At 46.5% G+C, this 26,492-nt stretch overlaps 2 protein-coding genes across 2 annotated transcripts in view; both read left to right on the forward strand.

Moving 5' to 3' along the window:
- Window positions 1–18,688, forward strand: part of LOC119967158 (collagen alpha-2(VIII) chain-like) — a 308,798-nt gene extending 290,110 nt beyond the window's left edge. Inside the window, exon 3 of the mRNA XM_038799325.1 lies at window positions 11,101–18,688. Coding sequence (XP_038655253.1) covers window positions 11,101–13,028 — 1,928 coding nt within the window. The 3' untranslated portion in view covers window positions 13,029–18,688. The remainder of the gene's footprint in view (window positions 1–11,100) is intronic.
- A 7,091-nt stretch (window positions 18,689–25,779) lies between these two features.
- Window positions 25,780–26,492, forward strand: part of yars1 (tyrosyl-tRNA synthetase 1) — a 51,621-nt gene continuing 50,908 nt past the window's right edge. The window contains exon 1 of the mRNA XM_038799336.1: window positions 25,780–25,896. The gene's annotated coding sequence lies outside the window, so the exon portion shown is untranslated. The remainder of the gene's footprint in view (window positions 25,897–26,492) is intronic.

Raw genomic sequence — 26,492 nt, forward strand, 5'->3', positions numbered from 1 at the left:
CAAATTCCATGGGGTGCACATCACCAAAAATCTGTCCTGGTCCACTCACGTCGACGCTATCGCCAAGAAAGCACAACAGCGCCTATACTTCCTCAGGAAACTAAGGAAATTCGGCATGTCCACATTAACCCTTACCAACTTTTACAGATGCACTATAGAAAGCATCCTATCGAGCTGCATCACAGCCTGGTATGGCAACTGCTCGGCCCAGGACCGCAAGGAACTTCAGAGAGTCGTGAATACCGCCCAGTCCATCACACGAACCTGCCTCCCATCCATGGACTCCATCTACACCTCCCGCTGCCGGGGGAAAGCGGGCAGCATAATCAAGGATCCCACCCGGCTTACTCACTTATCTAACTTCTTCCATCGGGCAGGAGATACAGAAGTCTGAGAACACGCACGAACAGACTCAAAAACAGCTTCTTCCTCACTGTCACCAGATTCCTAAATGACCCTCTTATGGACTGACCTCATTAACACTACACCCATGTATGCTTCATCCGATGCCAATGCTTATGTAGTTACATTGTATATATTGTGTTGCCCTATTATGTATTCTCATGTATTTTCTTGAATTCTGTTTAATTCCCTTTTCTTCCCATGTACTGAATGATCTGTTGAGCTGCTTGCAGAAAAATACTTTTCACTGTACCTCGGTACACGTGACAATAAACAAATCCAATTCAATCCAATCCAACTCCTTTTAATAAGCCATCAAAAGCAGAATTCCTGTTTTAACTTGTGGCTTAAGGTGTTTTCCCTCAGACATGTATGGCAAGCAATGGAAGAGTTGTAAAGTTGTCTAAGTTGTTTGATTCAGGCAATTGTAAATGTGCAAGAAAGTGAGAAGCAACACTTTTTGTGAAAAGCACACGGGCCATTGACCTGGTATGGAAAACCTTCAGATATTCTTCCCTTCCTACTTTTCAAATCCTGCCTGTGCTGGAGTCAGCGTTCATTTTGGTTATTACCTTCTTCCAATCATTCTGTACTGTTCTCCTCTGTTGAATGCCATGCGGGGCAACTTTCCATAGGGCTCACTGTTTGAAGCAGCATTGGGCAGCACTGATGAAACTAGCAGCTCTTTGCCAAGACATCCATAAATTGTCAAGACACTCTGGCATGATTTACCAGAAATGAAACAGAATATCGTGTTTAGCGCATTTAGCCGGGTGTTTCCTGTGTTGGCAGCAAAAAGACCCCGTTATTAAATGGGATACTGCTTCATTTCAGGGCCGCTCCCCCCTCGACAGCATTTAGTCCCATTCCCTGGATCCAAAGATGTGCAGGTTAGGTGGATTGGCCATGCTAAATTGTCCTCAGTGTCCAAAAAGGTTAAGTGGGGTTACGGGAATGGATGGAGGTGTGGGCTTGGGTAGGGTGCTCTTTCCAAGGACTGGTGCAGACTCGATGTGCTGAATGGCCTCCTTCAGCACTCTAAATTCTATGGCTATGACTAACAAGTCTGCTTTCCAATGCAGGAAGAGATTAAAAATGGCGCCCCGATCTCTAGACCCCCGCCCCTTCACCGCGGCCTCCGGACCCACGCAGCACTCCAACACACCTATAAGAGGGTAATCGAGCCCCCCGAACCTCACCTCTTAAGGGCAGGGCATCCTCGGGCCCGATCTCCAGCACAATACCACCTGCGCACCCTGGCATAAGTCAGGAGTGTAATGGAATACTCTCCACTTGCCTGGATGAGTGAGTGCAGCTGCAACAACACTCAAGAAGCTCAACACCACCCAGGACAAAGCTGCCCGCTTGATTGCTCCTCCTTCCATAATCATTCAAATCCTCTACCACTGATGAACAGTGGCAGTTGTGTGTACCATCTATAAGTAACTCACCAAGGTTCCTTCGGTAGCACCTTCCAAACCCACCATCTATTTTGCGGTCATCTAGAAGGACAAGGGCAACAGATACCTGGGAAACCCACCACCTGGAGGCTCCCCTCCAAGTCCTTCACCACCCCGACTTTGAAATATATCACTTCCTTCACTGTCACTGGGTCAAAGTCCTGGAACTCCCTTGCAAACAGCACAGTGGGTGTACTTATACCTCAGGGACTGCAGCGGTTCAAGGCAGCAGCTCACCACCATCTTCTGAAGGGCAACTAGGGATGGGCAATAAATGCCGACCTAACCAGCAACACTCACATCCCAAAAATGAATTTAAAAAAAAAAATCTCACAAGATCTCATTTGATCTCATGAGGCGGGATGAGGTCAGTAGATTTTGCAAGAAGCCTTTCTCTCGCTTTACCAGCCTGGTCGCATCCGGCGCTGTGCCCTCTGTTTTCTATCACAGTAGATTTTCTGGATTTCCATTGGATGCTGTAGCTGTTTGAATTGATGCAACATAATTTTTTGCATCTGAGCCCTGTGCAGGTAAAAGGGTTTGACTGATGTCCCTATTTATGGTAAAATGCAGAAATTCAGGTAGGTATAGCCAACATCAGATGAATGTTCTCTATTCATTGTTCCCACCAAGGAGCATCCAAAGCTGAATTTTATTAACCAATTAATCGTGTGTACTTTGTTTATATGATATACAAATAGTCTACCTACCACTCAATCTTTTGCAATTCATCTTTTAGGCAAAAGGTTAAAAGGTCCACTTTGACAGGTAATGTTTTCGAGGGGTTCACTTTCAACTACTGATGTTCATGACTCACTCAGCCAGCAGAGAACCATGCTGTGATTTCAGTTTCTATTCCAATGTGGACTTGCTTTTGAGTTCTTACATTCAACTAAAGATGCTCGTGCCTCACACAGCCAGCTGGTTACTCCAGACAGATACCTCTTGGGCTGGTGCGCAGACACTGCAGTTTGTTCCAATCTTTTCCTTTCAATGAGAAATTAAACTTTTACTCAAGTTCTCTGATATCGCAAATTGCCCTGGTCATCCAGCACCTGTTCAGGTCTCCCTCCAGGAAGCAAGGAGCGGATCTCTATCCTGCCATCCTCCTGGCTTGACCGGGAGTGAGAGGAACTGTTTAAATGTAGCTCCCCCTTGTTAACAGTGGACAGCTGAGCCCCAGATCGGGCGAATAAGATACCTGGGGACTCCAGCTGGACGTGTTACATGTGGAGCTGGCTCTGATGGCTGCCTATCTATTGCAGGGAGGCTGCTTCCATTAAGCTTGGGAACCTTCTCTTGCAGTGGGGCCGCTCCACCATGAACATATGCCAGTGGGCCCTCTAATTCACCCATAACTGCGGCCTTACTTATTTATACTGGCTGTCTGCCATCCTGCAGAGGGCAGTTGATCCACATTCGTGCCTTCTCATTTTGGGAATGCATCGGAGAGCCATTCTGATGTGGTTCCTTGTTTTTTTTCCCAGCTCCAAGCCTCCTGCCCAGAAAATCTGCCCATGGAAGTGAATGATTGTGTGTTTTTAAAAAATTATTGAGCGAACCCAAATCCCTGGAGCCAAGCAATCACCTTCTCAATGGCTGAATTTAAGCTGATTAGTCCGCCATTTAGTCTGTAGAGGAGACACTCTTCAATAACATGCAGCATCGTCTGTGACACTCCACAAGTGCATCGGGGGTTTGTACTGAGGCTCCATGCTGGAGCCTGGCTGGACAGGAATCCTGATTTGCCCTGAATAATCTTCCTGAGCAAGGTCTGTTTTGTTATACTCTTGACGTAGCATAAGCTGCTTCCTTGATGTGCACTCTGACAAAGGAAGGTTCAGACTTGGAGATAGCTTTAACACGTTTATTAAACAATTCTCCGACTTGGATTCGACACTCCTGTTAATCCTGCTATAGCTACTCAGACTGACGAACCAGTCTGCTACAATCCACGTGGTGGGTGTGATGTGTTTCTAATCAACCCTGTGTACTCACCAAGTGTCTCCACTGGAAAGAGGAAGATCATGCGTGCTGTGTCCTTTTATATGGGTTGGTGTAATGCCCTCCTGTGGTAGTGTCACCTCTGTGTGTATCGCGAATGCTCATTGGCCGTGTCCTATCTTACTGGCCTATTGGTTGAATGTCTGTCATGATGTCTCAGGTGCTCCCCCTAGTGTCTAGCTAGTCTACGTGTATTTACATTAACCCCTTGAGTATTTACAGTGATGCATATCACCACAAGGTCTTCCAGCAGACATCCTTTGGACCAAGGAATGGGAAACACGGGAAGTCACTTGTAGCAAAATCTGTCAAATGGCAGGCTTTGATCTATCACAGCAGGACTGTTCCTTGCTAAATAGGTTCTGTGTTGACCATTAGGTCTTAATGTCTATCGGTTTTGAAACTTTTGCTTTTCACACCTCCTTATAACTGCTCTCCGTCTTCGTCTGATAAGACTTAAGTGTTAGACACACCTTCACGAAGGGTAGGTGTGAAGGAAGTAAAGTAGAATCAAAGGAGATATACACTACAGGCTAACTATAATTAGACCTTAACACAAACTTGACCTGCAAAGAGACAAATGGAAAAAAACAAAACCCGTCTCAACCTGTTACGGAAATTATTGATTTTATGAGTCTGAAAATTCAGTGTTTGGCTGCCTTATGTTGGCTGCATGCTTGGTTTTCATCTTACTTCATCAGCCAAAATGCTGATAGAGTGTTTTTCTAAAAAAAAGTTATATTTTGATCAACAGTTGCAGTGTTTTACACATTCTCCATGATGTTCTACAAACTATGCTGCAGGGTGCCATTAAGATGCATTGAAGGGTGACCTTGTAAAAATAAATAAAATGTGAGCACAATTATCTTGGCAATTTTTCAGAAATGAGGAAATTTCTTCCCACTTACGCCTATTGTCCAGTTATTTCATTAATTGTTTCTGTCTAGATGGCTTTTGCACTGTACATGAGGGAATGGTCCTCTGATCCTTTCTTTCAGGAGATACCCTTTAAACATCAATGCAGTCCTTACAGTAAAGACTCTGAAGTGTCTGTTCCCCTGGAATCCTGTGTGTGAATTCAAGCACCAACTCACAAGCAGTGCCTAGCTCTTTGATCATGTCAAGGAGAATACTACTGTTCCAAAAGAGTACCTGTATCCCGAACATGGAACAACATGGAGTCACAGACCTTTGGCTGTCTTCTTGGATCTTCGGGGCTTCTTCTGAGCTCTCTTTGATTCCCAGAATTTTTACAGATCCTGCAGTGACTGCAAAGGGCTTTTCCTGGTCCTTTCCCAGTTAATCTCTGCCAATCACAGTCCTTGTTCTGCCTGGTGCCTCTTTCTCCGCTCCTCCTCCTCCTTGGCTGGGATCTCTCTTCCCGTCCCCTTCCTTTTTGAACCTCTGCCTGTCCCCTGCCTGGGACTCTCCCAACTCTGATGCTCTGCTCTCAGTAACATGATCTGTTTGGCGGCATTTCTCTTCTTTTCTTTTTACAGGGGCTCATCACTGTCAGGAAAATCATACACTTTAACTGCTGGATTGCTTTAACTGCCTGCGCAAAACTTTGGTGGCCAGTCAGGCAGGAACGCTTAACAGTATAAAGGTTTAGCGTTATATATATAAATAGACAATCTGCATTAAGATATAAGATCATGTTGGAACAGAGTATGCTGAGAGATAGTTCTATGTGAAGCCTCATGCAAAGCCTTGCATTGTATGTAGTAGAATGTCCAATAGAAGCACAGCATTGTTAAAGTGCAGAAAGGAGCCATTTAGCCCAACGGACCAGATTTTTGCACCCCCCCCCCCCCCCCCCCCCCCGCGTGCTTTCCTCTGGCAGAGGCAACCCACCATTGGCCAGGCATTATGTCTGCACTGGTTCTGCAAGCGAGCATCGTGACTTAGAACCATTTGCCTGCCTTTTCCCTGTAGCGCTGTGTATTGTTTCTATTCGAGTGATCATCTAATGCCCTCTTGAGTTCCTCGATTGAACCTACCTCCATCACAATTCCAAGCAGTGCATACAAGACCTGAACAATTCGTTGTGTGTAAAAGCTTCTTCTCCATCACATTTGCTTCTTTTGCAAATCACTTTAAATCTATGCCCTTTCATTCTTGATCCTTTTAGGAACACTTTCTCCATATCTACTCTGTCCAGCCCCTTAATGATTTTGAAAATCTCCTCTAGGCCTTCTTCCCTCCCAGGAGAACAGTCCCAATCTTTCCAATCTACCCTTAAAACTGAATTTTCTCATCCCTGGAACCGTTCTTGTAAACCTCCGCTGCATTCTCACCAATGTATTTGTATCCTTATAATGTGGCGCCCAGAAATGAAACAGCATTGCAGCTGAGTCCTTGTGTCAGTTCAGCACAACCTCCTTGCCCTTGTATTCAGTGCCCAAAATTAATAAAGCACAGGATACTGTCTGATTTATTAACTTATCTTGACACCTTCAATGATCTGTGTACATATGCACCCACGTCCTCAGTCTCCTGCACCGCTTTAAGAATTTTACCCCTTATTTAGTATTGGCTCTCCATGTTTTTCTGACCAAAATGCTTCACTTCACACTACTCTGCATTGTACTCAGCTGCCACCTATCTGCCCATTCCACCAACTATGTCCTTTTGACATTCCACACTGTCCTCTTCGTAGTTTGCAATACTTCCAAGTTTTGTATCATCTACAAACTTTGAAACTGTCCCCTGCACACCTAGATCTAGATCATTAATATATATCAGGAAAAGCAAGGGTCCCAATACCCACCCCCATCACTGCAACCCTTCCTCGAGCTCCAAAAATATCCATTGACCGGTTACTCTCTGCTTCCCATTAATTGGTCAATTCTGTATCCATATAGGTGAAGTTTACCACAGCCTTGCTTCCAGTACTCTCAGTTAATACAGACCAAGGATTGACATGGCAGGTAACATGATGCTGCATAACCATCTGGAAATTACTTTTTCTATGCCAAGACAAGAAAAGACCCAGCTACACTGGATTCATTATTCCAACTCTTTCACACCCGGCAAACTGTTTTGGCAGTATGTGCCATCTACAGGACACATTGCAGTGTCCACTTTACTTTAGTAGATTAATTAAGATTGACAAGAATGATGACAGATCCTCCTGAGATCTTTGTTGCCATTGGTGCCAACATCAATGCAATTTAGGCCACCACACATAGTATTAAGATGTGGTGGAGAATGCTGAATATAGTAAAGTCGATTGATCCTGACCAAGTCCTAGTTTTAATGCTGCATACCTGAAACAGCCAAAACTCAAGCTCTTGTAGTGCAAAGGAACAAAGGGACAGCAGGAGCATTCAGCCCTTGAACCTATTCCACCATTCAAATAAATCATGGCTGATCAGTACCTCAACTCCATGTGTCCACCTGAACTCCATATCACTTGATGCTACCTCACAAAAATCTACTGATCTCTGTCTCAAAGGTTGATTTCTATCCTTTATCCATGGCTGCTTGGGGGAGAGAATTCTAGATTTGTATGCAGGACATTAGCATCTCCCTGGTAACATGGCCAACTGACAAAATATCATATAGGAACAAAGATCAGAACCAGTATCACCCAGCCAATTACTGTCCCATAAGCCTCCTCCTAGATGGAAGGGATTGTCCATTGTGTCATGAAACAATATCTGCTCACCAATATTTGCTCATCAACACTCAATTTTGAGTCTAGACGAATTCCTCAAGGTAGCATTCTCAGTTCAACCATCTTCAAAACATTCCTCAATCTAAGAATCTGAATAAGGATATTATCCAAACTTCGCAGCCCATGCCAATTTACAGCAGAATATGTATAGGCTTATATTGATGTGGCAGGTGACACCATGCCACATTACCACCTGGCTATGACTATTTCTCACCAGAAAAGTCCCAGCTACACTGGATTCCTTATTTTAAGTTTTCCACTCGCAGCAAACTGTGTTGGCAATGTGCACCATCTATAGGACACAATGCAGTGAAGTGCCAAGCTTACTTTGGTAGCATTTAACTCTGTCATCAGTTCTAGATAAACATCCCGGAATTCCTCATGTAGCACATCTAGGGAGCACTCACCACAAGATCTGCACGAGAAGAACCACCATAAACCTATCAGGCCAACCAGGTGTAGCCAACTTAAATGCTCGAGCTATAATGTAGCACATTCTGAAAACAAACATAAAAAAAGGTTATCTTGCCATAGTTGTCTTTATTCACTTAGATAACAGCAGATGGGGCGCGATTCTCCGCACCCCACGCCGGGTGGGAGAATCGCGGGAGAGCCAGGCGAATCACGCCACGCCGTCCTGGCACCCCCACGCGATTCTCCCAACCCCCCCCCCCCCCAAAATGCCGTGTCGTGTTTTGCAACAGGCCGCTCGGAGAATCGCCACTCGCCGTTTCTCACGGCGACCGCCGATTCTCCGGCCAGGATGGGCCAAGCGGCCTGCCAAACCCGACCGGTTCATGCCGGCGCCAACCACACCTGGTCACTGCTGCCGTGAACAGCGCGCGACCGGTGTTTGTGGGGCCTGTGGGGGGGGTGGAGGGAGGATCGAACACCATGGGCGTGCTCACCGATCGTCGGGCCGGCGTCTCTAAAAGACGCACTCTTTTCCCTCCGCCGCCCCGCAAGATCAAGCCGCCATGTCTTGCGGGGCAGTGGAGGGGAATACGGCAACTGCGCATGCACGGCTGATGTCACTCAGGCGCTGCCGGCCGCGTCTTTTCCCAGCAAGCGTCAAGGCCGGGGGCTCGGAATTCACGTGCCACCGTTCCTAGCCCCTCGGAGGGGGGGAGAATAGGGGGCGAGGAGCGGCCTCCGATGCCGGAGTGAAACACTCCGGGTTTCACTCCGGCATTGGCTGTTTGTCTCCTGATGGGAGAATTCCACCCATGATGTTTTAGATTCTAGACCAGTAGCTAAAAATTCTTTTGTGCAAGACATTTATCCCATGGTAAAGTAACCATCATGACACTTGGAGAATGTTTGACGCGTTGAAGAATTTCTAGTCACAGATTAGATTCAGCCAGTTCAATGAATAATTGTTTTTTTTTCAGCTTTTGTTTTAATATGTACAGATAATGGATAAGTCCTTTGGATTCACTCACAGTCACAATGATAGTTGTACTGTTCAATTGGAAAGTTCATGGCCGAGATTCTCCGACTCCCCACCAGGTTAGAGAATCGCTGGGGGGCAGCGTGAATCCTGCCCCACCGCTCCGACGCCGGTTGCCGTATTCTCCGGCGCCGGTTTCCGGGCGGCCCCCTGGCGATTCTCCGGGCGGCCCCCTGGCGATCCAGGCGGGACCTGGCTTTGAAGGTGGCTTTCAGAGTCCTCGGGGGGGGGGTGCAGGGTGGTCCGGCCCTGGCGTGTGGCCCCCACGGTGGCCTGGCCTGCGATCGGATCGCATCGCGCTGGCATGTGTAAAGCTCGGCGATGGCCGGCGCGGAGAAGAAACCCCCTGCGCATGCACAGGAATCACGGCAGCGGTTCTGCACATTCGCAAGAACATGCTGGCCCTCCTGCACATGCGCCAACTTGCGCTGGCCAGCAGAGGCCCTTCGGCGCCGGTGGGCACAGTGCCAACCACCCCAGCGCTGGCCTAGCCCCTCAAAGTGGGGAGGATTCCGCACCTTCCGGGTGGCCCGACGCCGGAGTGGTTCACGCCACTCTTTGGTGACGGTACGGCCCGCCCCGCCGATTGCGGGAGAATCCCGCCGAATGCAACTGTCATCTAATTCTCCGCCCCACCGCGCCACATTTCTGCCCCGACCCACCGGCGGGATTCTCCGTTACACCAGCCGGTCAATGGGGTTTCCCATTGGAGGGCAGCCCCACGCCGTCGGGAAACGCCCAGACGTCGCCAAAACGGAGAATCACGCCGGCGGAGAATCCCCCCCAGTTTGTACATCGGTGGGATTAGTGCAACTCTCAAACTGCACTTTAATTTGTTCCAGATGCCTGGTAGACCCTATAATAAGAACAGAAAGTGCTGTAAATACTCAGCAGATCTGGCAGCATCTGTGTAGACAGAAAGAAAGTTTAAGATTCAGGTTGAATACCATTCATCAGAGCCTTTCATCATGTGAGTTCTGATGAAAGACCATCAATCTGAAACATTGAGCTGGATTAAATGCTGAGGGTGGGATCCCCATGTCCCAGTATAAATGTTGGAATGAGCCTGCCTCTGCTCAGCCAGCCTGTCCCGCTTTAATAATTTCAGCCTACCGGCTGATTATTATTATGAGGCGAGACTTTCGCCGCTCTTCAAGAGGTAGTCCTGCCTCATAGAGCTGTCAGCCAATTGGAGACCAGCAGCTCTGCAGTACCTGCAGCATCACCTGGAGCAGTGGCCACTGTCAGTATTACACCACAGAGGTATTCAACTATGGACTGGACCTCCAAGTAAGTCTAGTATCTTGGGCTGGTAGGCCTCATTGAGATGGAGACATGTTGGACAATGCAAGGAGGCAGGGTAGACACAGGGTAGGAAAACTGTCGGATGGTTGGGGGTGCTGGGGGTGCTTGCGATTTGCATCCGAGACCCAGAAAGGAGACATTGCCCGCCATTCACTGGCAGTAGTAGCCAGCAGGGTCGAATCTGCATGGCTGCACGTTGAACACTGGCCTCTCCCGGCACCTGTTAAATCTGAGCGATGGTCGGAACTAACTGCCCACTTAAATGGGCCATGGGCGAGCAACCCCATCCATGCTTCCTCCACCACTCATAAACTTATAGTGTGGTGGTTCGGCCAACAGGCGGCACACCACAGATGGCACGGCGCCCTATTTTACGATCCACACGCCAATTTACCTGCCCACAGGTTATTTGTTGAATTCAGTCTATTAATTCTGTTTTTCTCCCCACAGATGCTGTCTGACCTGCTGAGCAATTCTAGCATTTTCTGTTTTTATTTCAAATATCCAATATTTTAATATTGTAATATTTTAAGTTTATAATGGCCTTGTTGGTAACTGTGTAACTCTTCAAAATTAAAGCTTAATAAATTCCAATGTCATGTCATGGACAGTTGAACTACATGTTGTTCATTTTGAAATTGCATTCAAATAAATAAATATTTCAAAAATACATTCAATAAATTTAAATTAATGAATGGGTATATTTTATTTTATGTTTAATTAAAAACCATGAAGTAATGTTTCATTATAGATTTAACTTTTGGTAGTTGACATGCCTTTTGTTTTTTTTATTCTAACAGAAATTCCAGTGATTCTGCCTTCAGATCTCAAAGGTGAAAAAGGTCTTCCAGGAAAGCCTGGGCCAAGAGGTCCACCTGGATTACCAGGAATACCAGGAAAACCAGGAAATGGAAAACCAGGTCATCAAGGACGGACTGGCCCACCTGGGGCACCAGGACTTTCAAGCTTTGGAAAATCAGGCATACCGGGACAAGGTGGTAAACCAGGCATTAGAGGAATTCCAGGACCTAAGGGTGATATAGGACTCAGAGGGGATACAGGACCCAGAGGCCTTCCTGGGCCTCCAGGATTACCTGGGCCTTCAGGTTTCTCTGTTACTGGTAAGCCAGGAGCCCCAGGAGCTGCTGGTTCCCCAGGGCTTAGAGCAGAGCCTGGTCTGAAGGGAGAACGTGGACCTCCAGGTAACCGTGGCCCCAAAGGTGAGAATGGTTATGGAAAACCAGGTTTACCAGGTCAAAGAGGTAAGGAAGGGGTATCAGGTAAGCCTGGATTACCGGGTCTACCTGGAAGAGGCAAACCAGGAATTAATGGTTTACCTGGTAGTCCCGGTGAGAAAGGTGATGTAGGGCCACAAGGTGAGCCTGGGCCCATTGGGCCACCTGGTCCTCAGGGGCCATCAGGAAAACCAGGATTAAATGGTATAGGAAAACCTGGTCAAGATGGGTTATCAGGCATTCCAGGATCGAAAGGTCATATAGGTGAGCCTGGGCCATCTGGTGCCCGTGGGCTCCCTGGAGCTCCAGGGTATGCAAAGAATGGAATGAATGGATCTAAAGGTGAGCGAGGACCTCCTGGGAATCTAGGAGCACCAGGAATCAATGGTGAAGCAGGAATAAATGGCATACATGGTGAACCTGGAGCCAAGGGCAAACCAGGATCTCCAGGGCCGATGGGCTCCAAGGGATTATTCGGAAAACCAGGTGCACCAGGTGCCAAAGGTGAATTTGGGATTGTTGGTCCACCAGGTCTGAAAGGAATGCATGGTGACCACGGGCTAAACGGGTTACCTGGGAAAACAGGTGTGCCCGGAGAGAGAGGTTTAACTGGACCTCAAGGAGCACCAGGTCAAATTGGCCAAAAAGGAGAGGCTGGACATACAGGGCTCCCTGGAGCACCAGGATTAGCTGGTCATGTAGGATTCAAAGGGGAACCAGGACAAGCAGGACAACCAGGACCTAGAGGTTCTTCAGGAATACCTGGTCTTCAGGGGCCATCAGGACCCATAGGACCAAGCGGTTTACCAGGTCCCAAAGGAGAACCAGGGCCACCAGGTTTGCCAGGAAATGGCAAAATAGGTCAACCAGGAATTCCAGGACCAACCGGTCCATCTGGAACTCCTGGCATACCAGGCATGATGGGAACCCAAGGTCAACCTGGGCCACCTGGGCCACCAGGCACACCGGGGGTCATCATTAATGGGGAAATAACAGGTGTGGCTAGCCTTCATGTAGATGGAGCAGTAGATGGTGCAAAAATACCAGAAGGGAAACCTGGTAAACCACAGTATGGAAGAGGAGAAATTTCTGCAAGGGTAGCTCCTGCTTTCACTGCAATTCTAACAAAGCCATTTCCACCATCAGGGGCGCCCATTAAGTTTGATAGGATTTTGTATAATGGACAAAATGGTTACAATCCAGCAACTGGACTATTCACGTGTCAAATACCAGGTGTCTACTACTTTGCTTATCATGTGCATATCAAGGGAACCAACATCTGGGTGGCACTGTACAAGAACAACGTGCCTGCAACATACACATATGATGAATACAAGAAAGGATACCTTGATCAAGCATCAGGAAGTGCTGTACTGGAACTTAAACAACATGACCAAGTATGGGTCCAGATGCCTTCAGACCAAGCCAATGGGTTATATTCCACTGAATATATCCATTCCACTTTCTCAGGATTCCTACTCTGCCCAACATAACATTGATCAACTTGAATTAGTGGATATATATATTATGTAGTAATAAACTGTATCAAGACGAACAGAGATTCACTGGAAAAAGCACAAGTGTTATTATAATGCTACAGTTTTCCAGTATTTAAAAAAACGCCTTAAAAGCCTCTGGGTGATAGCCAGCACAGTATAACAACCACACATCAGACATTTCCCTTAATGACTGCACAAGTCTCCAGCTTATATCACAATGGATTTAACGTGGAACTGTTGCTTTTATATGAGGAGTTAAAGGCAAAACATAACTTCCTTTGCAATGCAAGTCGATATGAGTATATGATCCTTGTACTCCCTCTGCCTACTTTTGAGCAATGCTCTACCTAAGGCTGCATTTCTTGTTTCTACACATTTATACCATCGACAGAAAAAAAAACTACCATATTACACGGTTGTATTCTAGTTATTATAATCATACCTTTTGAAGTGCAATACATGGTAAGTGGTGTTCTATTGTGAAATCAGACAACTGTATACACTGTATACTGAGTGAGAATTAAAACATTGAAAATTGGTATAATCACCACTGCAACTTGCTTGAATTTTAAATTTCAAATTCACATGTAGTGATGACTAGAAGAAGGTTTAAGGTTGGGCAACATGGTGCAAAGTAAATGTTTGTTTTTGTACTGTTTAGATTATCTGTATTTTGTATTATCTAAGTGACCTGCATTATTACCGAGCCTCAACCCCGTTGAAATTAAAAGCGTGAGGAACATTGAACTAACTGAATCTAAATCAACGCGGTCTCTTGGACACATATAGCACAGTTACTTACTAATTTAATTCAGTTTTCTGATTCTGCTGGAGGACTGACACTTACAGATGCCACTATTTTTCCATTATCAAAGACTGTGAAATGTTTCTCGAGCTCAACTCAAAAACCTTGTTGACTACGAACTCCAACATTAAGACGAGAGATTTATGTCCTGACAGCACCAAAATAATAGATGGCATATGTAAAATCTGGCATTGGATCCTGAAAGAGGATATACATTGCTGGGATTCAAAAGGTCCTGAAGGTGGACCGTAGTGTTTCTTGTGGGAACTGTGCTTTTATCTCAAGGTGGATTGGATTAGCGCAGTTTCGGCCACATCTTTGCAATGGTTGAGACTGTTTTTCACAAGGAGGCATGAATGGAGTAGCAGTCATTTTAAACTTTATCAGTGTTTCTTTTGATTTTTATATATGTTTAAAGAGATTTTTTAATGTAAAACGTTTTTAGATCTTACATAGCCGAATCGTATATGCCATTCAAAATGCCGAGATATTTTGGTACATTCTCTACAACTGAATCTTAGATAAAAATTATTACTGATTTACTTGCATGGGTTAGTTTTCAAATGCCTTGTCTGTGCCTTTCTTTTGTATATTAAAAATCTTGGGCGGGATTCTCCAGTCCCCCAGCCTCATGTTTTTTGGTGGCGCACTGTTCTCTGGCTGCGGGATTCTCTACGTCTGCTGCTTTGTCAATGAGCTTTCCCATTGAAGGCAGCCCATGCCGCCGGGAAACCCATGGATGGGGGTGCGCTGCCAGCTGGAATAGAGAATCCCGACGGCCAGGCAATTCCGGCCCAAGTTTCCTCCTTTGACCAAATAAACCTTGAAATTGGATTCTTCAGGTGCAAAGGTTTCAATGATTCTACGGAAAAATTTTAAACAGTTTTTTAAAAAAGCTTTAACCCATTTATTTCACAGAATAATATTTTGAGTAAAATAGTATTTAAATAGCAAATTAATGTATTAATTGCTCATACACTATTATTCAGCAAAATTAAATTCAAGTGTGCAAGTAGTTGAAAGAGCACAAATAAAAGTTACATTCCCATAACCTAGCCTTTTACAAAGTTGCTACCAGTTTCTCTTTCCTACCATTGATTACAATAATAAAACTGCCTACTACTTAAAACTACTTTTTGTTCCAAAAGTTCAGCAGCTTCCAAGTGTGATTTAACGTGACAAAAATATGGTCCTGTTTTGGCCGCATATAGCAGGGTGTTTCACAGCACCTGCAGTGCCAAGAAATATTGTGTTATTTAACAGCAATTTTCTGTTTTTCTTGGCCTCAGCGAGGAACATCCCTTTGAGGTTGCACTTACCTCATTTCCTGCACTGATGGATTGGGGATCTAGCTGCCATTTTTAAATGTCGCCCCGATATTTCAACCCCGCAGCCTCCCCACCATGGCCTCCAGACCCACCCACTGCACCCAACTTACCCCTTAGGGGGTCCTCAAGCCCTCCCTCACCCCACCTCTTAAATACAAGGCACCCCTAGGTCCGATCCCTGGGACGGGCAAGGTGACACCGGGGCACCTTGGCAATACCATCCTGGCACCCTGGCAGTGCTCCTTTCAGCCAGGCTGGTGCCAGCAGGAGTGCCAGGGTACCACCCTTCCCAGAGCCCGACCACCTGGAGATTTCTAATGGCCTGGAAGACCTTCCCAGATGACGCTATGCCGGGTCCATGTGTGTGTGGAGCAGTGCTAAAAGGCACCTTGGCACGGTCTCCCAGGCGAGGCCGTTAGTTACCGGGCCCCGAGAGCATACAGTGTAGACATATTTAAATGAGCGAGATCCAGATTGCAATGGTGCCTCGCAAGATCGCATTAAATCTCGAAAGGTGTTTCAAGCGACACAGATCCCGCATGAGATTCAATGACCTCGTCCTGTCACCAAGTTGGATGCAATGAGGCCATTGAATTATGCCTTCCATTTCTGGGTGCCTCATCCCCAGGGTGATAACAACCTGCACTCAAATGGGAGGTCCAAGGAGCGTAGGACATTTGGAATATTTCCCTCATTATTATTTTGAAGGCGTCATATAAGGAATTAGCATAGGTTTGTATGCTAATGTTGGTAAGTGTTATGGAGGGGGGTGGGGTGGTTGTTAATTTAAACCAAAGAGATTTTTCCTCACACCACCCGTCTTCCCCCCACTCATAAGTGGTAATGTACTTCCCAACCTCTCAGTTTTGGTGTGGTCCAATTTATATTCATAACCCGACAGCAAACTCAAGGTAGGATGAAATTAAACGGTTATTTTACTTGCACAAACTGAAATTCAATGGAGGGTTTCCGTGATGCCCACTTTGCGCTCATACAGTAAAAGAGGGATAGAGAAAAAAAAGGTTTACAGTGCAGAGAACGCAGAGAAAATAAATATTGTTTCGCTTGGGTCCAATGTCCAAAATCAAAGTCCATTGAGTTGTTCCTTCACAGTGGTCTGTGGGTTGAAAACCTATAAGTTACTTTTCCAGTGGAGTTGACTTCACACAATGAAATTGGCTTGCAGAAATGAACCATCGAGGTGATAGCTCAGATGTTCCAGTAGAAGCAATGTAGATGGGGCCAGGTATTCAATCTGGGCAGAGCCCCAAAAGGCTGTGTTGCTTCTAATTAGATGATAAAGTGGCAAACTGAGGTTTTGCATTCCAGCAAAGCAATATTACTGGTTCCACAAGCTAGATGTATCCCATCTCTCCACTCCGGATTTGAAAAAGTGTGTATGAAAAAGGTATGTGTCTCTTGTCTGAGTCCCTGAGATTGTGGAATGTCTCAGTCATTAAGAATTGAAAGGAAGGTTGCAGGGCCCTTTGTGTTAGCAGATTAACAGACTCCAGTTGGTCAATCCAGTTTACAAAATCCACAATGTCCTTTGTATCGGCTGCCTTTGAAAATGACCTGCGCAGCCCACAATGTGTCATTAGTGTCGCTTCAGAGATAACAAGGTGCATGTTTCTTCAAAATTGCCAGATAGCTCCTTTTCTTTTGGGGGGGGGGGGGGGTCAAAGACAAATGTAGATTCAGCCTTTTAAAAATGTCTTTGCCCAGTTTTTAACATTTCAGAAATAGCCATGACGATATCTATAATTTGTAAAATAAAATACACAGGGTGACGACTTCTCTCCCTCACCTAAGTGATTGGCTCAGTTTGAGGGGGTATGGAGGAGGAAGAGCTGGGCTGCAGATTAAAATGAAGGGGTGTCCAGGAGGTCAGGAAAGAGCATTGTGGGGGTATGCAGTAATGATAGAACACCGCAGAGTGTGAATGGTGGTGAAGGAGCTAGGCTTGGGGTTGGGCCCATAAGGAGTTGGGGAGAAGATCTGGAGGCCAGCCAGAAGTGAGATTGGAAATCTCAGGGCCAAGGCCAGCAGGGATTAAGGTGAGCAATAACTGAGCTGTAGTCTTCCCAGAGGCAGCCAGCAATGATGTGTGTACATGTGCAAGCCAAAGTTTGCAGAGGGAGAAAAAGTAGGCATTAGGCTCCCAATTTGCAAATGGAGACCCATTTGGAGGGCCCTATGCCAGCGATCCTTGGGGGTGGGGGGAATGGGTTTATGCTAACAATCATTGATGGGGTGGGGACCGGTGGCGGAGGTGGGGTGGCAGTCTTTAACTTCATTTTGAGATCAGGATATCATTTCAACATGGCTCCTTGATTTCTGTGGAGTCGGGTTTCTGGGTCTTTACGCCTCGCCCCGCACAATGACGCTGCAAAGCACACCACTCCCCTCTAAAAAAATGACAAAATGTGGGAAGATCTCAATAGAGCACGTGGGAGAAACACAGTAGGGGTGGGATTCTCTAATCCGGCGGCAGAGTGTCCACTCCATCGTAAACGTCATCACGTTTTACGACGGCATGAACAGGCCGACCCGACGATTAATTCTGGCCCGCAAAAGGGGCCAGCATGGCACTGGAGTGGTTCACGCCGCTCCAGCTGCTGATCCCAGCACCCTGCTGGGGGTCGGAGAATTTCGCCCCAGCTTTGAAAGAACTTGCTGCTGATAATAATTGTCCCAGGCATTAAAATATAATTTTCAAATCACAAGTACTGCAGTGAAAACCATATATCATTTTGACAACTGACTGAGTACGTTTGCTTTACATTGCCAGTGAAAGCGGAGAGAAATGCCAAAGTTTATTTTATATTGAAAGGTCCACCACCTAAATTAAACTTGAATTTTTTTCAAACTGAACTGCTACAATTATTGTGAAAAAGTGCTACATGCACCTCCACACTCCTTAATAATGTCAAAATGTGCAAATGAAAATATAAAAGATATCCATTATTCAAAACAAAGGCACTGGTCAAAGACTTGGAAAGATGAACAAGTATGGATTTGTTAACACTAATCTAACTATGCATTTGCTAATTAGTGTTTAGAATACAGCAAACTGACACCTTCGCCCTTCCACGATAAAGACAACACAAATTCCAGCTATGCATTGTACTTTATTAATCAGTTGTTAAGTCAAATGTCAATATGGCAATATCAGCATGATAAAATTGCATTCCAGTGTTCAATACTATATGCAACTTTTGATGACCTGTTGTTTTCACATTTCAAACCCGTGTGATCCCATGGTATTGTTAATGGGTTGTTAATTATGGAGAAAAACAGACATTCGCTCCTGTTGGTTAAAGTAAGAATTTCACCTTCTACAGCTATCATTGATATAGAAGGGTAGGTTCTCTTTTGTAAATACTTATATGCACTGTAATAGTAACTGGTAAAATGCACTCTTATTTTATTTGAATTGAAAACCAGACTCTTTCTTGAAAGCTAAACTACTTGGTTGTATTGATACGATATCAATAAAAGTTTTCTGATGTTAAAATAAATTACTCTTAGTCCATTTTGTTTTGGTGAGTGCATTCAGAGGTTTTCTGTCTCTTTATAAGCGTTATCGGCGGGATTCTCTGTTGGCTGATGATTAGGCGGAGAATAGGTTCCGAAGCCAAAATCGCAGCGTCCGCCGATTTGATGCCAAATCTTAACTCTCCCTCACCTCGCCAAGGGCGTCAATGAGGTCCAGAACATGCGTACAGTAAACACCATTTGCATGGCATCAGCAGGCCTGACCCAGTATTCACCGGAGCCTCCGTGATGCTCCGCCTCCAATGCGGCAAGTTCTCGATGGCGCGTTTCACTTGTGCTTTTAAAACTCGTGAAACGGGCATCGTGGCTGTTAAGGGAGAGGGAGGGGTACGGAAAGCGTCCAACATCGCCATAATTTGCTGACAGTTGTGCCACTGGCCGGGGGAGCTTCTGGCAGGGCTGGGGGGAGTAGTGGGAGGTGGCCAGGAGGTGGGCTGTGGGGTTGGGGTGGACGGGCATGGATCAACATTGCCGCAGCCGGCACGACAGCCGCTGACAGCGCACTGTGAACCTAGATCCAAGGGCCATATAGGTGTCCCCCCCCAGGCCACCCCTCAGGTGTCCACTGGTCCCAGCTGATCCATCAGCTGTATGGGCGTGCTCCAGCACAACCAGTGCCATTTTGTTGACTGGGTTGAGTGTGTATAGGGATTGCAATGTATGCAGTTGCAGCTTGTCAGCCTCCCGAGTGTCAATCACGGACCCAGCGAATCCCACACCGTTTTCCATTGGAATCAATTGTGCTCCACGTGGCACCGGTGATAGCCCCTTAACAGTAGCTGAATCAGTCCAGGTTTGTTTGCCACCGGCTTTACTGTTGTGAAAGTCCCCGAATTCTGCCCCGACATGAACACTTACTGCCGGAATCTCATATTTTGAGGCGATGTCCGGAGGAAGTGTATAGTTTTACAATGAAAATGTCGGCGGCACCCTCGCACCAATGCCCCGCCTGGTGGGGGGCGAGCAACCATGCCACGTAAAGACCCCAGCTTTACCTGCAGAAACCAATGGAGACTTGCCGGGTCCATGGCCATGCATGCGACTGTGGCGGCTACGCCGTACAACATGGCGCCGGCCACACGGGGACCCGGCCTGCCAGATAGTGCCCCCTGTAACCCTCCTTTCCACCCCCGGACCACCACCAACCAGTCTCCCCAGACTCCCCGGCTAGCGGAATGGCTCCCCCCCTCCCCCGACTGTGGTGGCGCTGGACACAGTCCGCAGCCACCACGCAAGGTCCCCGAAAACTGTGAGGGCACGCGTCCGACACCGTCGGGCAGTCGGCCCATCATTGGCAAAGCAACAGGAGAGGGCCTCAGATGACGTCCTGAGGCTGTCCTAATGGCGTACGGCGTACTCAGCGATTACGCCATATTTGTTGGGCGGAGTATCCGAAAAACGGCGCCGCTCCCGATTTCAGTGTAAAAATGGATTCTCCGGCCAATCGCGATTTTACCGTCAGAAATCGGAGAATCCCACCTAAGTTTCAGGAATGGAGAATCCTGCCCTATATCACTGCATCTGAAAATGCTTTTCAACACATGTTTACTAAGTCCCCTACAGGGATCAGAAATATTAAAGCTCCACACTTGGTCTGTTCTCACCCGATATCTGCTCACACACAATGCGTATTTGGTTACGCAAATGAAACATACACTTCCTGCGGGGGTGCTGGTTTTCATCATCAGGACTATAAGCATGGCAATCTTTAATTTTCCCAGGGGCAGCACAGTGGGGCAGTGCGTAGTACTGCTGCCTCATGGTGCTGAGGTCCCAGATTCGATCCCGGCTCTGTGTGGAGTTTGCACATTCTCCCCATGTTTGCGTGGGTTTCGCCCCACAACCCAAAGATGTGCAGGTTAGATGAATTGGCGACGCTAAATTGCCCCTAAATTGGAAAAAAAAACAATTCGGTACTCTAAATTAAAAAAATAATAATTTTCTTTAGCACTGGGGAGCTGAGCTCAGAGATCAGGCTCCCATTTTGAAAGGGTGCCCCGATCACTTCATGGACACTCCCCCACACCCCCCAAGTGAGGACACCCTGCTATGGGGTGCCTGGGGATCCCCTCTCTTCAGGCCTCCAAACCACCTACAGCACCCCCTCCCTTCCTGGACCCCTGCCCATCCCCCCCCCCCCAACTTCCTACTTACATTCCCTGCACTCCCCCACCCTTCAAAACCCCTGCTCCACCCTCATTTCATAGGCATGGCTCTGCTCGGCCCTGACCCTTGGCGATGCAACCCTGGCACTCAGGCATCCTTGCACTGGCACCCTGGCATCCAGGCAGTGTTCCTGCTAGCATAGCAGTGCCATCCGGGCAACTTGGCAGTCACAGGGTGGCAGTGCCAAGGTGACAGCTGGGAAATTCCATGGTACCCACATTCCAGAGGGAGGGCCAGGGGGACCACCCTGCATTTACCCTGGCCACGCAGGGATATCTGGTGGCCCAGGAGACTCCCCCGCGTGCCATTCCGCCTGGTCCACGTTTGTGTGTAGCAGCACGATCGGCACCCGCTGCAGCCTCCCTGGGGAGACCGGAGAATCGAGGAAGCTTGTGGATCCCAGGCAGGTAGGTCATAAGTAGGTTTACATCCTACTTCTTTGTGCAGCGCCTGGTCATGCCCATTTGGAGCAGAGTTCCGACTCCGACACCTTGCGAGATTTCGGTGAATCTCAGGAGGTTCACTGGAAGCCTCTCCCGGAATGCTCCGGTCACATTGTGCTCTTGCTTGAGATGTAGCAGACATCCTGTCTGTATGTATTCTAACCTAGGTTTAATAATATTACTGCAAAAATAAAAACTGTAAAGTATAACAACTTCTTATTTCAACACAACAGTTACACATGAACAAGTATTTTCTATAATTGTCCTTCACTACTACCTTACCAAGGACAATAAATGCTATCCATTCCAGCAAGGTTCATGTCCGATGAATAAAAAATAAATGCATTTTATCTGTGGGTGGAATCCATGTAGCAATCCACAAAGCCATTTGGAAATTGATACACAACCAAAGAAATTGGGTTGAAGCAAATTACTGCAGATGCTGGAATCTGAAACAAAAACAGAAAATGCTGGACAATCTCAACAGGTCTGACATCATCTGTGGAGAGAGGGCGGAGTCAACATTTCAAGTCTTGAATGACTCTTTGTCAAACATAGAGAGAACTGAAAGTAGGATGAGAAGAAAAGTTGGGTATTCTACAACAATACTATTAATTCTTATCAGTTTTTCATTCTGAAAATGTATTCATTGAAACAAAGCTGAAACCAAACTAAAGTATAATTTTCAAGTTATTGCTGTCATTTATATATGGTGGAGATATGAGATAGCAACATTCAACAGCAGTACCTGATGTCTTTACCTTATTATTTAGACATGTGAACAAAAGATATTTAAAAGTTAAGCAGAGTGAAAAGCATGCAGAAAAGCACCTACTATAGGTATCATAGAATTTACAGTGCAGAAGGAGGCCATTCGGCCCATCGGATCTGCACCGGCCCTTGGAAAGAGCACCCTACCTAAGCCCACACCCCCATCCAATCCTTGTAACCCAGTAACCCCAACCAACCCAACCATTTTGGACACTAAGGGCAATTTATCATGGCCAATCCACCTAACCTGTAAATTGTTGGACTGTGGGAGGAAACGGGAGCATCCGGAGGAAACCCACGCAGACACAGTGAGAAAGTGCAGACTCCGCACAGACAGTGACCTAAGCCGGGAATCGAACCTGGGTCCCTGGAGCTGTGAAGCAACTGTGCTAACCACTGTGCTACCGTGCTGCCCCCCCCCCCCCCCCCCCCCCGCCCAAAAGCTCTGTGCAAGACTCATCTGGGATTTGGAACCCGGGACCTCTCACATGTTATCGCAGCAGAAGACCCTAAACGAGAATCATGCCCCTAGACCAACAAATCAACCAATGATGTGGTGCAGGGAAAATCCAGAATCAGAGGAATGAAGAGTGTGGGCAGGGGGCTGGAGATTATAGGAGTAAATGTCATTGCAAAGATAGCGAGGGGAAAGCCACGAATGGATTTAAACAAAAGGATGAGAACTTTCAATTTGAGGAATTGGGGCGACTGGAAGGCAAAGTAGATCAGCAAAGACAGGGATGATGGGTGAGCAGGTTTTGGTGTGGGGTAGGATGTGGACAGCAGATTTTAAATGAGCTGAAGCTTATGGAAAGCAGGTTGTCTGCCAGAAGAACAATCGTATAGTTGAAGCTGGAGGGGACAAAGACTTGGAGGAGCATTTCATTGGTAAATGGGCTGGGACAGTTGAAGGGAGAAATAATATTGTTATGATCCCTGTAGAGACTGATAACTTTTCGAAAGAGAATTGAATTCCGGGTAAATGACTCAAAGTAACACGTGACAAGATTTCACATTTTAAGACTTTCACTGTAACAAACAAACAAACTAAAATCAGCATTATTACAATCCAAGATTAGACACCAACAGCGGCTAGGATGCTGGACAGAAACCCCTATATTTTTTTAATTTTGTAAGACTGTGAGGAAAGGAGTAATTGCACAAAGAAATAAGGATATGGTATTTCAAAACAACTTCATTACTAGCACAGTATTAAAATATTGCTAACATTACTGGTCAGCCCGGTGGCAGAGTGCCTAGCACTGCTGCCTCACCATGCCAGGGACCTGGGTTCAATTTTGGCCTTGGGTCACTATTTGTGTGGGATTTGTATGTTCTCCCCGTGCCTGCGTGGGTTTCCTCCAGGTGCTCTGGTTTCCTCCCACAGTCTAAAGATGTGCGGGTCAGGTAGATTGGCCATGATAAATTGCCCCTTAGTGTCTAGGGCTGTCCAGGTTAGATTATAGGGTTATGTGGACAAGGCAGGGGGTGGGTGAGGGAGTGAGGGGGGGGGGGGGGGGGGGATGGGTGAGTGGCCATGGGTAGACTGCTCTTTTGAAGGGTCACTGCAGACTCAAAAGGCCAAATTGCCTCCTTCTGCACCGTAGGGAGTCTATGATCACACCAGAAAATAGCTTACAATTACCCCTTAAACAATGATACTCAATAAAGTGAATATAATACCCTTAACTACTAACTTTATTCCCACCTAAACAACTAGAAAAACTATCTCAGCTCTCAATCCACTTTAACTACCATTAGTACATAGGAATAACTATAGAACTATAGAACAGAACAGGCCCTTCGGCCCTCGATGTTGTGCCGAGCAATGATCACCCTACTTAAACCCACGTAACCTGTATACCCGTAACCCAACAATCCCCCCATTAACCTTACACTACGGGCAATTTAGCATGGCCAATCCACCTAACCCGCACATCTTTGGACTGTGGGAGGAAACCGGAGCACCCGGAGGAAACCCACGCACACACAGGGAGGACGTGCAGACTCCACACAGACAGTGACCCAGCCGGGAATCGAACCTGGGACCCTGGAGCTGTGAAGCATTGATGCTAACCACCATGCTACCGTGAGGCCCCGTTGTACTGCTGCTGTACTGCTGCTGCTGCCCCTGCTGTACAAAGATGTTTTTTGCTTTAGCTTACCATAGCTCCACCCAGTAATGACATCCTCTTATCAAGCTGAAATGTAATGAAATCCACTGGGAATTCCCTTAATCCAAACGGAACTGCATCAGCCTGAACCACATTTCTCTTTTGAACATCGGTTTGAAATTGTTGTCGAATTGGCAAGACAGTTGGAGGATGTCCTTCCAACAATTGTTTGGGAGGAGCAGACTGGGTTTACTAAGGATAGATTCTCTATTAATAATGTTAGGAGATTGCTGAATGTGATTCAGGCCTTCCAGAAGTGATCATTCGATGGATTGATAATCTCCTTGGATGCGGATAAAGCCTTTGATCAGGTTGAGTGGAATTATTGGGTGTACGTGTTGCAGAGATTTGGGCTAGGCGAGGAATATTTTAAATGGATTCAGGTGTTGCACCATTGGTCTGTGGGGCAGTGCTTACGAATGGTTCTAGGTATAGGAATTTTGGGCTTTAGAGAGGGACTAGAAAGGGCTCTCCCCCACAGTCACAAATTCCCTTATGTTCAAGGTTAACTTTCAACAGCAAACATTTGCAGGGCTGATGCCTTCCACCGGCCAGTTTGTCATTGTACGAGGAATTCATGGAGACCATTGCCTCCAGTAGTGTCGGGAGTGCAGACTTCATTGCATCCCTACCACTCCTGCTGTCTTTCCCTTTGGAACTACTCTAACTGTAGGCTCTTGACCACCCTTGCAATGGATCAACATCCTACTTCCTCAGGTCACCCAGTTTTCCTCATTCGAAGGTGACCCAAGATCTAGGTTCTTAATTGGCTGCCTTCCAGAAGATTGAATCAAAAAGTACACTACTACTGTGAAGGAGTTTGGATGCAAAAATGGCCCTGACAGCCAAAAATTCTCTGTATGGAAAATTCTGCCCATCAACTCTCGCTCAATTGATGCTGGCAGACCTGCTGGATATCTCCTCAAACAATGTGACCTAAAACAACCATTGCTTCACCCAATAGGAAAGTTTTACTTTGAACTGGATAATTTCAGTTCAGGAATGTATTAGCAAATTGTGCGTCCTATTAATTTTCACTCTTAAATGTGATCTCTGCACCATGACCTCTTGTCCTGGGTTTGACCCTGGTTCGGACTTTGGGTTTGCCAAGTTTCATTTAGGTAATGAGATTCATTTATTCTGCATCAAGATGTGGCATAGTTTTAATACCAGTAACTCCTAACGAAATATGTTTAGAAACAAAACTTTGTTTGCGAGGATTGAATGAAAAGCTATGAGGAATAGATAGGTCAGCGGAGCACAGAGAATGATGACTATCTGATATTGCCACTTCTTCCAGAGAATGCACTACAACCGTAAGCCCTAAAATTGCCCTCCTCTCAGATTGTGCAAGGTATGTAATGCAGGTAAATAATAATTTGCCTGTGATGATACGACTGACGTGCTTGCTGTTTGCAACCTGCTACACAGAGCACACCAGACCCAGTGACACACTACACTGAGGGACAGGCGCGGGCTGCAGTGCGCAGGCACAGATGGGCGGGGTGATCGATGATCCCGGCTCGGTTGCGTTGCCTGCGCCTGCGCAGTCTAGCGGGCGGATGATGCAAGCGGCAGTTGTGGAGCTGGAGCATCAGCTGGCGGGAGGCGCACAGGGTAAGGGCCGTGCAGTGGGGCATGGGCAGGGGCATTCACACCGCGGGGGCAGGCGGTGGTTGTTGTAAAGGGACATCACAGGGAAGGAGTAAGACCTGCCCATAAATGTGCACAAATCATTGAAGGGGCAGCTTGAGAAAATGGTTAAATAGCAGATGCGATCCAGAGGTTTGTAAGTAGAGGCATGGAATGAAAAGGCAAGAGAGTTATAATGATCCTTTAAAGAACACTCGTTTGGCCTCATCTGGAATATTGTGTCCAGCTCTGCGCATTCTAGACTTTTACAGTCAATTTAAATCTGTGTCTTCTTCTCTAATGGAACTAGTTTTGCCCATCTATTCTGTCCATGCACCTCATAATTTTGAATATTTCTATCAAGGCTCTTCTTAACCTCCTCTTCTCCAAGGAAGATGGTTCCAACTCCTCCAATCTATCTATGTAACTCATAGTTCCTCATCCCTAGAACCTCTTACCAAGCACCTTTTTGGAAAGTCCATATTCACGACACGAACTGCACTACCCACAGCCACACTCTCCATTATATCATCAAAAATTCAATCAAATTAGACAAAGTTGATCCTTAACAAATCTCTCGT

This window comes from Scyliorhinus canicula, chromosome 1, assembly GCF_902713615.1.
Source record: "Scyliorhinus canicula chromosome 1, sScyCan1.1, whole genome shotgun sequence".
Classification (NCBI taxonomy): domain Eukaryota; kingdom Metazoa; phylum Chordata; class Chondrichthyes; order Carcharhiniformes; family Scyliorhinidae; genus Scyliorhinus; species Scyliorhinus canicula.